This window comes from Neolamprologus brichardi, chromosome 16 (genome assembly GCF_056152115.1).
Source record: "Neolamprologus brichardi isolate AB-2024 chromosome 16, ASM5615211v1, whole genome shotgun sequence".
In the NCBI taxonomy this organism is placed as follows: domain Eukaryota; kingdom Metazoa; phylum Chordata; class Actinopteri; order Cichliformes; family Cichlidae; genus Neolamprologus; species Neolamprologus brichardi.
This window is the reverse complement of record NC_142119.1, coordinates 36400463-36411291: the sequence shown is the minus strand read 5'-3', so window position 1 is coordinate 36411291 and position 10829 is coordinate 36400463. Positions and strand designations below refer to the sequence as shown.

The following is a 10829-nucleotide window of genomic DNA, read 5'->3' as shown; positions in this document are numbered from 1 at the left end:
CAACACAGGAAATCATTCCCGCCCGTGGTCATCTCCCTGTACAACTCCTCGATCTAATACACTGTAAAAACTGCAATAGTTACACCCTTTTTGCACACACTCTTTTCTACTCAGTAATATTCTTGTCAATTTTCTTGACATTTCTTTAAAATCCTTTCTGTTCATCCTTGATATTTATAATTGAGTGATCTGTATATATTAGTGCTATTTCTTAAATGTGTAAAATCTGTAACAAAAAGTATTGTTTGGAGTTTAGTCTGTTACTGTTACTATTTTTACCATTTCTTCTTGGAGCAACTGTGACCCACATAATTTCCTTAGGGATTAATAAAGTATTCTGATTCTGATTCTGTGTTCGGTGTTACTTCTCTGTTAGTAACCTTTTTGTAATAGAAAACATAAAAAAAACCCAACAAAAAAACAATGGGGCTTTGATTCTCAGTCTTTCATTCTGCTTACATGATATTGGTGTCACAGGAGCCAGACTTCAATATTTTAAGTGTAACAATTTGTTTAACAGATTTTCTGAACCAGGGGTAAAATAAAGCATAGATTAGAGGGTTTAGACAGGAGTTTAAATAGAACAAACACATTACAAATGCAACAGATGAAGCACTGAGCATGGCATCTTGACCTGAGAGTGTGACACCAAAGTATGGGCAGAGACATATTAGAAACACAATGATAAGAACACTGATGGTCCTTGCTGCTTTCATTTCAGATTTAACATTTGTATTTACTGACCCCTCGTGTGTCAGAGCTGCAATATGTGACCGCAGGGCACGAGCGTGAGTCATAGCCACAACAAATACGTTTAGATAAAGAACTACAATCACAGTGACAGGACCAATAATGGACAGCAATAGATCAGCAACTCCAAAAGCATGGCCAACAACAACCACACACTCCCCATAGCAGGAATTATACCTGCCAGGTTGCACCAGGTTGTCTTTTAGCACAAGACAGTGGAAGACTGAAGAACAAATCCAACACAGATAAACACATGCTTTTGTTCTTTTTGGGGTGACTTTGGTAGAGTAATGGAGAGGGTAACAAATAGCCACATAACGGTCAATTGATATGAGAACCATGGTTCCTATTGACGCAGAGGTTATAATGTAGTCCAAGAGAAAATACATACTACACATGAATTCACCAAGAAACCAGCAACCATCTATAATCATAATTTGAAATAATATCAGGAGACCCACCAGGCAATCAGAGACAGCCAAAGAGAGGAGGAGGAGATTGGTGGGGGTGTGCAGCTTCCTGAAGACAAAAAACAGCGACACAGTTATTATTATTATTATTTGTAGCAACAAGTACAATTTTATACAGATAAAAGGAAAAAGCATTTCGCTCAGAATCACTCAGATAGGATATCATATCATTTTCATCTTTTAGCCATAAAATCTTACTGTCTGCATATGTCTAACAAAATTATTACTTGAAATGTGAGATGGAGATGATGACCAGCAGATTAAGAGTCACGGTGAGCAAAGAAATAGAGGACAGGGTAATATAAATAAGTATAGAAAATGTATAAGGACGCATGGTCTTCCTGCAGGAGGAGTTGAGGAGTTGTGGAAAGCAGAGTTCAGTTTCTTCAAAGGTTTTCATCATTAGAAAAAGGAGTTTCCAGCTTTCTGCCTGAAGCTCTTTGTTCTGTACCTGATTTATTTTCTTTGCTCACATTGCTCCTCCCTCTTGCCCACTGGTGGCAGTTTTCTTTCAGTATGTTTACAACTATGTCAAGTCCTGCATAGTTTCATTGTGTATTGAGGTTTTTAAACTTTTTCCAGTGAAGTTCATGTACTTGATAGATTGCATGCATTACCTACAATCGGCCAACCCTGTTCTTCGACCTCAAAACCCCGAAGTCTTCGACCCATTACTACCAGCCTTACCCTTGCGGGAACTTAGGAGTGGCTACTTTGTCATTTATTTACCCTTCCACTGGTGCACATCCTCTGCCTCTACCTTCCCTGCCTAAGAGGCGCTATAGGAAGCGGAGCAAACTGAGTGGGTTCCATGTTCGCTTTAAGGTCTACCTTAAGGCACATGCTGTGGCTCCGGTAAAATGCAATAGAAATGACTTCTGCGGGCCCTCGTCGCCCTGTATGTATATTTAATTCTGAGACTGTGCCTTTTTTGATCCTGATAGCACGGACACTAAGTCTTTTACTCCGTGATCAATCCTTGTCCTGGAAGGTCAGATTTGGCTTCCTCAGCTCTCTGTGAGCAATTTTTAAATCATTTTACAAGAAAAATTCTCTTAAGCCTTCATTTTTACACCCCTCTGTGGTGAATCCTCTTCGTGCTAAAGTAGAAAGAGGTAGGAAGTAGGAAGTAGTTCATTCTCCACCCTCAAGAGATTATTGGTCAGGTGAGAAGTTCGAATTCTGTACGTGACATTTCTCCTATTATTAAGGATGGTTTTGATGTAATTGGGCCTTATATTCTACCTTTGATGAACCTATCATTAATGGTGGGCTGCGTCCCGACTGCCTTTAAACACGCAACAGTGCAGCCTGTTCTAAAAAAAAAAGCAGCCTTGACCAGAATGATCCGGCAAACTATAGACCAATCTCCAAACTCCCGTTCTTATCTAAAGTACTAGAGAAAATTGTGTTTTGCTGTGTGTCATGCTGTAGGCATTAAGGGTTCTGCCCTTAACTGGTTTAAATCCTATCTCTCGGATCTTTTTCTTTCACAATGGGATGTTACTCATCCACCCTGGCCCCTCTTTGTTGTGGTGTGCCCCAGGGTTCTGTGCTGGGCCCTTTGTTGTTTTCTTTGTACATGCTACCTCTGGGCTCTATTTTTGATAAATATAAAACCTCTTGCCACTGTTATGCTGATGACATTCAAATTTTCTTTCAATTGATTCATGATTTGTCATCTTCACTGGAATGCTTGTTAGATTGCATGAAAGAGGTCAAGGACTGGCTTTTGGCCAATTCTCTTATTTTGAATGAAAACAAAACTGAGATTGTAGTGTTTGATAGGCATATCCCTCGGGACTAGTTAGCCATTCTATTTGGCCACCTTGCCAGCTTCTTCTCTGACACTGTAAGCAATCTAGGTGTTTTCCTGGACAGTTTATTTAGGCTTAATAAACAAGTGTCCTCAGTAGTCAAATCTGGCTTTTTCAATTGCACAATCTCTAAAGCCAAACATTTTATACAGCACAATGACCTTGAAAAACGTATCCATGCTTTTTTGACTTCCAGATTAGAATACTGCAATCCCTTTAATTTGGCCAATCCGTCCATCTCCATAGACTTTAACTTGCTCAAAATGCTGCAACTATATAAATTTAAACTATATACCAGTTTTTCAATTGTGTTGATGGGCCACGTAATACCAGCGTTATGATAAAAAAGATACACGCAATGTTTTATCCTGAACAAAACAGTGGTGTTTACAGCGGGAAGAACGGTAAAAACTGCGTTTTCTACGGACAGCGCTAGCAAACACTCTCCGCTTGTGAGTGAAAAAAGAAAAAGAAAAAACACCCCTTCCCTATTGGTGTTAAAGTTTACCTTGTCAGCCAATCAAAAACTGATATGGCAACATTTGGCACTTGGTTGTTTAGGGAGAAGGGGCAGTTTTAGGAGCGACACCCGCGACGGAAAGCGGGCAAGCGAAAGAAAGACAGAGAGCGAGTTTTCATATGTGAGACATTAGTGATGTTTAGCATGTTTGGAGGCTAGAGTTAGTGTGTTGTGTAGTTATTGTTTTGTATTTTGTGTAAGTTATACTGCTGAATGTCACATTTGCTCCAAAAAAGCCGTCAAAGACAAATTCCAGTGTAAACGCTGTCCCCACATGGAAAACAGGACTGACACACCTCCTGTTGTCAGACCTGGAGGGTTTAGGACTGTGCTGTTCTCCTCTTAATTATATTGGACACAAACTATTTTTTTGGACTGGCACAAATAATTTGTGTGCTTTCTTATTTGATGCAGCACACCTGATTGTTCAGTAAATAGTTTTAAATTGTTATTTAAAAAACGCCTGAGACCTTGGCTGCATTTTTAGGTAAATAGTACCATATAACTTTGTTGTTCGCAAAACTTGTGTATAATTTTTAGAAATGTACAATTTCTATTTGCATTTCAAGTTATGAAAACGATTCGTTAAACATGTTTTTTGAATTTTTTGTCTGGATTTAGATCAATTGTGCTAATATAGTATGCCAAAATGAAAAAATAACTCAAATTTCAGATATTTGAGGTTATGCTGAAAATAATGATACAAAACAAGGCAAGATAAACAGTTTTTAAAGGTGTAATATAGAGGCAAAATCAAAAGTAGTCAAAAACGGCCAATTATACCCTGGACCCCAGAGGGTTAAGATCATCTGGTCAATTACTCTTGGTCCAACCTAGGTCCCACCTGAAGACCAAGGGGGATTGTGCTGTTGTCTCAGCTGCACTGAACTTCTGGAATAGTCTTCCTGTTACTATTCGTCAGTCAGCAGCCCGGCTGACGTCAGTTCAGTCAGGAGCCCGGCTACCCTCAGTTAGGCCAGCTCACTCACCCATTCAGCCACCATCCTCACCGTCTCATCCTAAGCAGGGAACACACTCCACCACAACATCTGCTGGGTCTCTTAAGATGGTCATCTTCAAGGACGTAACCCCCTCCAGAGCCTCCCCAGAGGCTCGGTGCCAGTCGTCAGCCAACTCTGGACCCCTGGAGGTTAAGCCACCAGCTCCAACAATTTCACCCGAGAACTTTTCTTAGCAGTCTCAGCCGTCATCCCCTGCTGAGAGCTCCAGTGAGTTTGCCCTTCTGCCTCCGTATTCTGCTGGAGGGTCAGAAGGACACGTTCAGCCGCCTATCTCAGCTGGAGGGCCCAAGGAGCCCGTCCAGCCTCAGGCCAAGTTAGCTGGAGGGCCCGAGGAGCCCGTCCAGCCTCAAGCCACGTCAGCTGGGGGTTCGGGAGAACCCAGCCAGCCCCAGGTCTCGTCAGCTGGGGGTTCAGGTGAACCCAGCCAGCATCATGCCTCGTATACTGGAGGGCCCGAGTTGCCCGTCCAGCCTCGTGCCACGTCTGCTAGAGGGCCCGAGTCGCCCATCCAGCCTCATGCCGCGTCTGCTGGAGGGCCCGAGTCGCCCGTCCAGCTTCAGGCAAAGTCAGCTGGTGGGTCCGAGGAGCCCACCCATCACCACGCCTCGTCTGCTGGGGGTCCTGGAGGACCCAGCCAGCACATCCTCATGTCAGCTGACAGTCCGGGGAAGTCTGTTCAGCCGTCACCTGCTGAATCATCCCCTGCGGCAGCATTCACATCACCACCTGCAGCATCACCGCCTGCAGCATCATCGCCTGCAGCATCACCGCCTGCAGCATCACCGCCTGCAGCATCACCGCCTGCTGCATCCACATCGTTGCCTGCAGCATCACCGCCTGCAGCATCACCGCCTGCAGCATCACCGCCTGCAGCATCACCGCCTGCTGCATCCACATCGTTGCCTGCAGCATCATCGCCTGCAGCATCATTCCTGCAGCATCGCCACTGTCAGGTTCTGCAGCTGCCACGCTGCCGTCAGGTTCCGCAGCTGCCATGCTGCCGTCAGGTTCTGAAGCCGCCACGCTGCCGTCGGGTTCTGCAGCCGCCATCACTGCCTGCTGCATCACCACCTGCTGCTTCACCGCCTGCTGCATCCACATCGTTGCCTGCAGCATCATCGCCTGCAGCATCATCGCCTGCAGCATCATTCCTGCAGCATCGCCACTGTCAGGTTCTGCAGCTGCCACGCTGCCATCAGGTTCCGCAGCTGCCACGCTGCTGTCAGGTTGTGCAGCTGCCACGCTGCCGTCAGGTTCTGCAGCTGCCATCACCGCCTGCTGCATCACCGCCTGCGGCATCACCGCCTGCAGCATCATCGCCTGCAGCTTTATCGCCTACAGCATCATCACCTGCAGCATCATCGCCTGCAGCATCATCGCCTGCAGCATCACCGCCTGCTGCATCCCCGCCTGCTGCATCCCCGCCTGCTGCATCACCGCCTGCTGCATCCCCGCCTGCTGCATCACCGCCTGCTGCATCACCGCCTGCTGCATCATCGCCTGCAGCATCATCGCCTGCAGCTTTATTGCCTGCAGCATCATCACCTGCAGCATCATCGCCTGCAGCCTCATCGCCTGCAGCATCATCACCTGCAGCATCATCGCCTGCAGCATCATTGCCTGCAGCATCGCCACTGTCAGGTTTCGCAGCCGCCACGCTGCCGTCAGGTTCCGCAGCCGCCACGCCTGCAGCGTCAGCCTCATCCACGCCTGCAGCGTCAGCCTCATCCATGCCTGGTCCAGCCTCTGTGTCTTCATCCACGCCTGGTCCAGTCTCGCCAGACTCGTCCATGTCTGGTCCTGCCTCGTCAGACTCGTCCACGTCTGGTCCTGCCTCGTCTGGTCCTGCCTCGTCTGGTCCTTTCTCGTGTGGTCCTGCGGTTGCCACACCATCATTGGACCCAGCTCGTCCTGTTCCGGCTCGCCTCTGCCAGCCGCTTTCCAGGCCGGTCGGTTCGACTCAGCATTTTAGAGTTGTTATGTTTTGGCTTTGAATAATGGATTATTCCTGTATACTGGTGGCGGTGGTGATGATTATGATGATGATAGATTATTATTAGATTTCCATGTTTCTGTTCATGTGTGTTTCAGGATTTGTGTCTCATGTTTAGCATTTAGGTTCCATGTGTTATATTCAGTCTGTCTCTCAGTGTCAAGTCTGCGTCTTTGTGTAGTGAGGTCTTGTTTCCTGTTTTATTGTGAAGGTCTGCGTCTCTTGTGAATGTGTTCAATTTTACCTCTTGTCTCGTCTCGTTAATTGCTCCCAGCATTGTCCACCACCTGTGTGTAATCTCCCTGTGTTTCTCTGTGTCTTAAGTCGTGTCTTCTGTTATTGTAGTTGCTGGTCCGTCTGTGTATCCACCATGTCTCACCTGTGTGTTCTCCCTGCTGTCCATCGTCATTCTCCTCTGCTCGTTCTCATTCTTGTTCAGGTTTGTGCTCTGTAGTTTAGTTGTGTCCAGTATAGTTTAGTTTGTCTTCGTTTGCCATTTTTCCCTGGCTGGACCAGGTGACCCTGAATCCTCCCTTAGTTATGCTGCAATAGGTGTAGGCTGCCGGGGGATTCCCATGATGCACTGAGTATTTCTTCTTTACTCACTTTGTGTTAATAGACCTCTCTACACTGAATCACACTTATCATTAATCTCTGTCTCTCTTCCACAGCATGTCTTCATCCTGTCTTCCTTCTCTCACCCGAAACGGTCACAGCAGATGGCCCCGCCCCTCCCTGAGCCTGGTTCTGTCAGAGGTTTCTTCCTGTTAAAAGGGAGTTTTTCCTTCCCACTGTCGCCAAAGTGCTTGCTCATAGGGGGTCATATGATTGTTGGGTTTTTCTCTCTATGTATGTTTGTAGGGTCTACCTTAAAATATAAAGCACCACAGGTGATTGCTGTTGTGAGTTGGCGATATATAAATAAAATTGAATTGAACTGTCTCAAGTGCAGGAACCCAGAGCAGTGACAGCGAAATGTTTTACATTGTTTATTTGTTAAACTCAAAACTTCAAAGTGTGACAGGGACAAAGGCAACAAAACACAGAACATGACGTTGCAAGGCCTAGTTTACAGGCTAGGTAGACATGGATTTAAAAGGGGGAATTGAGCCAGAGATGCAGACTGGACCGTGGCAGTTAAGCAGTCACACTGAGGAGAGAGGACAGCGGAGTTAGCTAGGTAGTAAATAGAATAGAACAGAATAGAATAGCTTTTATTGTCACTGTTACAAGAACAATGAAAGGCTATTTGGCATTTCTCCATGTGTGTGAAGTACACAATAGCCTAAATATTTACACAATAACAGACAAATTTACATTTACACAAGAAAGATATGTACAAGTTATACATACACCCATACAAACATACACATACATACATACGTATATGTATATATACACATGTATGTCTGTGTACATACATACACACACATATTTCCACATAAACGCTTACATATATATACATACACATACATGCCATCTGAGGAGCAGGTGCATTGAGAGGTGCAGTGTGATCAGTGATGTTGCACACTGAGTGGGGGGAGGGGGGGCTGTTGCAACTATACTAAATAAGGTTATTATAAATACAGTTTAAAGCGGTAGGGATGTTGGTTGCATTGAAGTATAAATAGAAATACGATTTATAAATAATGTCCATGAGTGTTGGCAGTGCAGTTATCCTCCAATCAGGGTGGAGGTAGGGCATGTTTGACAGCCTGTGGGTAAAAACTTCTGTTGAGTCTGCTTGTCTTCAACCTGATGGACCTGTAGCGTTTACCAGAGGGAAGGGGGGGAAAAGTGTGTGTCCAGGGTGCGAGGGGTCTTTGATGATGATACTGGCTTTCTGCTGAAGTCTGCCAGTATAGATGTCTCTGAGGGGGGTTGGTGAAGTGCAGATTGCCCGCTCCGCTGCCCTCACCACCTGCTGCAGTTTCCTCTTATCCTCCACTGCGCACTTAGGAGCCTGATAGAAAATTCCAGCCGCACACCCTGACTAATTATCATGAAGGTCCTCCAAAGTAGCTGTGATCTGACATTCAGAGACATGTGACCATTGGGATTCATGTGGTGTCTAGCACCAGGATATTGATAGCAGATCTATCCTGTTCTATTTGCTGAAGTGTGGTGCTTTTCTGAGGAATGTTCCAGCTTAAGACATGGGCTCTTTTTTTGTTTCTCAAGGTTTTCCTGGACAGGTAAGGTTTATGAATCAATTAAAATGCCATTTTTGATCCAGTTTAAAACTAAGCAGTTATACTTCCATGTTATGCAATCACGACATCCAAAAATGAATGAGGTCAGATGGGAAAAATAGGAGGACGGACATTAGTGTGATGCACAGGAGAAAAAAGGGGCTCGGTCACAAAGCTGTTTGTGCTGAAGAGCCTCACTTGTCTTGGTTTTCTTGTACTTTATATTATTAACATCACATTTTGACTTATTCGCAGAGGGAAAAAATATCAGAGAATGAGTTACGTCAGAAGGCAAATGTGGGAGGAAGGATGGTGATACAAAAAAGGGGCTCAGTCACAAAGCTGTTTGTGCTGAACAGCTGTCTTTCTCTAACAATGGAAGAAACTGAACTCTGCTTTCCACAACTATTCAACTCCTCTTGTGTGCGGCAAAAGCGCCCACAAATTGAGGCTGTGTGTATTTACACCCTGCTATCATCTATCTCTCTGCTTACTGCAGTACTGAACCTACTTGTCATCATCTCCATCGCTCACTTCAAGTACTGACCTATTTAAATTAGTGACTTTTTTTTAGTGATAAAAAATCATTTTTGCTTGCGAAGTTTCTTTTTATATGATGCGTTTGTCTTTTCCTCATAGTTTTAATGTTTTAACTGTTATACTAGAGATGCTATTACCAATGTAATGCTTTATTTTAATCCAGGCAGCTGCACACCCCAACCAACCTCCTCCTCGTCTCTCTGGCCGTCTCAGATTTCTTCGTGGGCCTCATCATGGCTTTTGAGATTAGTCTCCTAGATGGCTGCTGGTTTCTTGGTGACCACATGTGTGCTCTGTATAGCAGTTTAGATTACATTGCTACTTCTGCTTCAGTAGGAACTATGGTACTCATATCAGCTGACCGCTATGTAGCCATTTGTGACCCTCTGCATTATCCCACCAAAATTACTATAAAAAGAGTCTCAGTCTGTATTTGTACTTGCTGGGCTTGTTCAATTCTGTATAACAGTCTTATCATGAAGGATAATTTCAAGCAGCCAGGGAGGTATAATTCTTGTTCTGGTGATTGTGTAGTTGTCATTGATTACTTTGTGGGAATTGTTGACTTTGTTTTGACCTTTGTCGGCCCTGTGATTGTCATCATAGTTCTATATCTAAGAGTATTTGTGGTGGCTGTGTCTCAGGCTCAGGCAATGCGCTCTCATATCACTGCTCTCAGACTCCAGGGGTCAGAGACAGTGCATGCTAAGAAATCTGAGCTGAAAGCTGCCAGGACTCTCGGTGTACTTGTTATTGCCTTTCTGATATGTCTTTTCCCATTTTTTTGTTCCTCAATGGTAGGCCAGAATAGTTTCTTTGATATTAGATCTGTACCTTTTGAGCTCTTGCTGTTCTACTTTAACTCTTGTCTGAACCCATTAATCTACACTTTTTGCTACCCCTGGTTTCTGAAATCTATCAAGCTCATTGTGACATTTAAGATATTTAGGCATGGCTCCTGTGAGGCCAATATACTATAGGGAAAGGTGATGTTATCACTGACACGGTGAAAAAAGATAAATTATGATTAATTTACACTAAGTACAATTCCAGAAGTCTGATAAAATGGATTTGTTTCCATTGTTTCCATTATTAAAGTACTAGTCCTCTGGTCCACAATGAGAAAATTCTGTGTTTTGTCCATAATTTAAATGATTGTAATTCCATCAAAATTAAATTGGAATGCACAAACAATTTCCGAGAATTGTACATGGTACTCTAATTTATCTGCAGCCTACAGATGAGACAAAAAATGTTGGTCTTAGTAAATAAATACATATATGAATAGTCATTCTTATTCTACCAGTGAAATTCATACATTTGAATTGTTGACCTTAATATCAGACTCTATAACATAAGAACATAAAAAACAAACATTCCCTGGAGCTCAACAGCATCCCTCCATCTCTCACTGTGTTTCCTCTGGGAAATTGAGTCACTTTGTAGTATTTTGAGGTTAAAATGTGGCTTCTACATCAGTCTGTGCTCACCAGGCACGTGCAGGGGGGGGGCTAGAGGGGCTTGA

General features: G+C 44.2%; 2 protein-coding genes across 3 annotated transcripts; one reads left to right on the top strand and one right to left on the bottom strand.

The window, feature by feature from the left end:
• Positions 1–455: 455 nt before the first annotated feature.
• LOC148098356 (trace amine-associated receptor 13c-like) lies at positions 456–1623 on the bottom strand. Its single transcript, XM_087829722.1, has 2 exons — positions 1448–1623; positions 456–1269 (listed from the first exon to the last, which is right to left on the bottom strand). The coding sequence occupies exons 1-2, from the start codon at positions 1621–1623 to the stop codon at positions 456–458; spliced, it is 990 nt and encodes a 329-aa protein (XP_087685848.1).
• Positions 1624–8967: 7344 nt separating this feature from the next.
• Positions 8968–10284, top strand: LOC118455512 (trace amine-associated receptor 13c-like). Of its 2 annotated transcripts, none has more exons than XM_087829610.1 (2): positions 8968–9003; positions 9463–10284. In XM_087829610.1, exon 2 carries the CDS (start codon positions 9538–9540, stop codon positions 10282–10284), a length of 747 nt encoding a protein of 248 aa, XP_087685736.1. In that variant the 5' UTR covers positions 8968–9003; positions 9463–9537. The 2 variants fall into 2 exon arrangements, with proteins under 2 accessions (XP_087685736.1, XP_035770639.2); XM_035914746.2 differs by lacking the exon at positions 8968–9003 and adding an exon at positions 9134–9303 and having other exon boundaries at positions 9468–10284.
• The last annotated feature ends 545 nt before the right edge of the window (positions 10285–10829 follow it).

Excerpts from the sequence above, each read along its gene's own strand:
- LOC118455512 (XM_035914746.2), top strand. The coding sequence starts at position 9,140 with ATGGAAGAAACTGAACTCTGCTTTCCACAACTATTCAACTCCTCTTGT. Across the intron at positions 9,304-9,467 it reads ATCTCCATCGCTCACTTCAA|GCAGCTGCACACCCCAACCA; the intron begins GTACTGACCTAT and ends ATTTTAATCCAG.
- LOC148098356 (XM_087829722.1), bottom strand. The coding sequence starts at position 1,623 with ATGATGAAAACCTTTGAAGAAACTGAACTCTGCTTTCCACAACTCCTC. Across the intron at positions 1,270-1,447 it reads ATCTCCATCTCACATTTCAA|GAAGCTGCACACCCCCACCA; the intron begins GTAATAATTTTG and ends TTTTGTCTTCAG.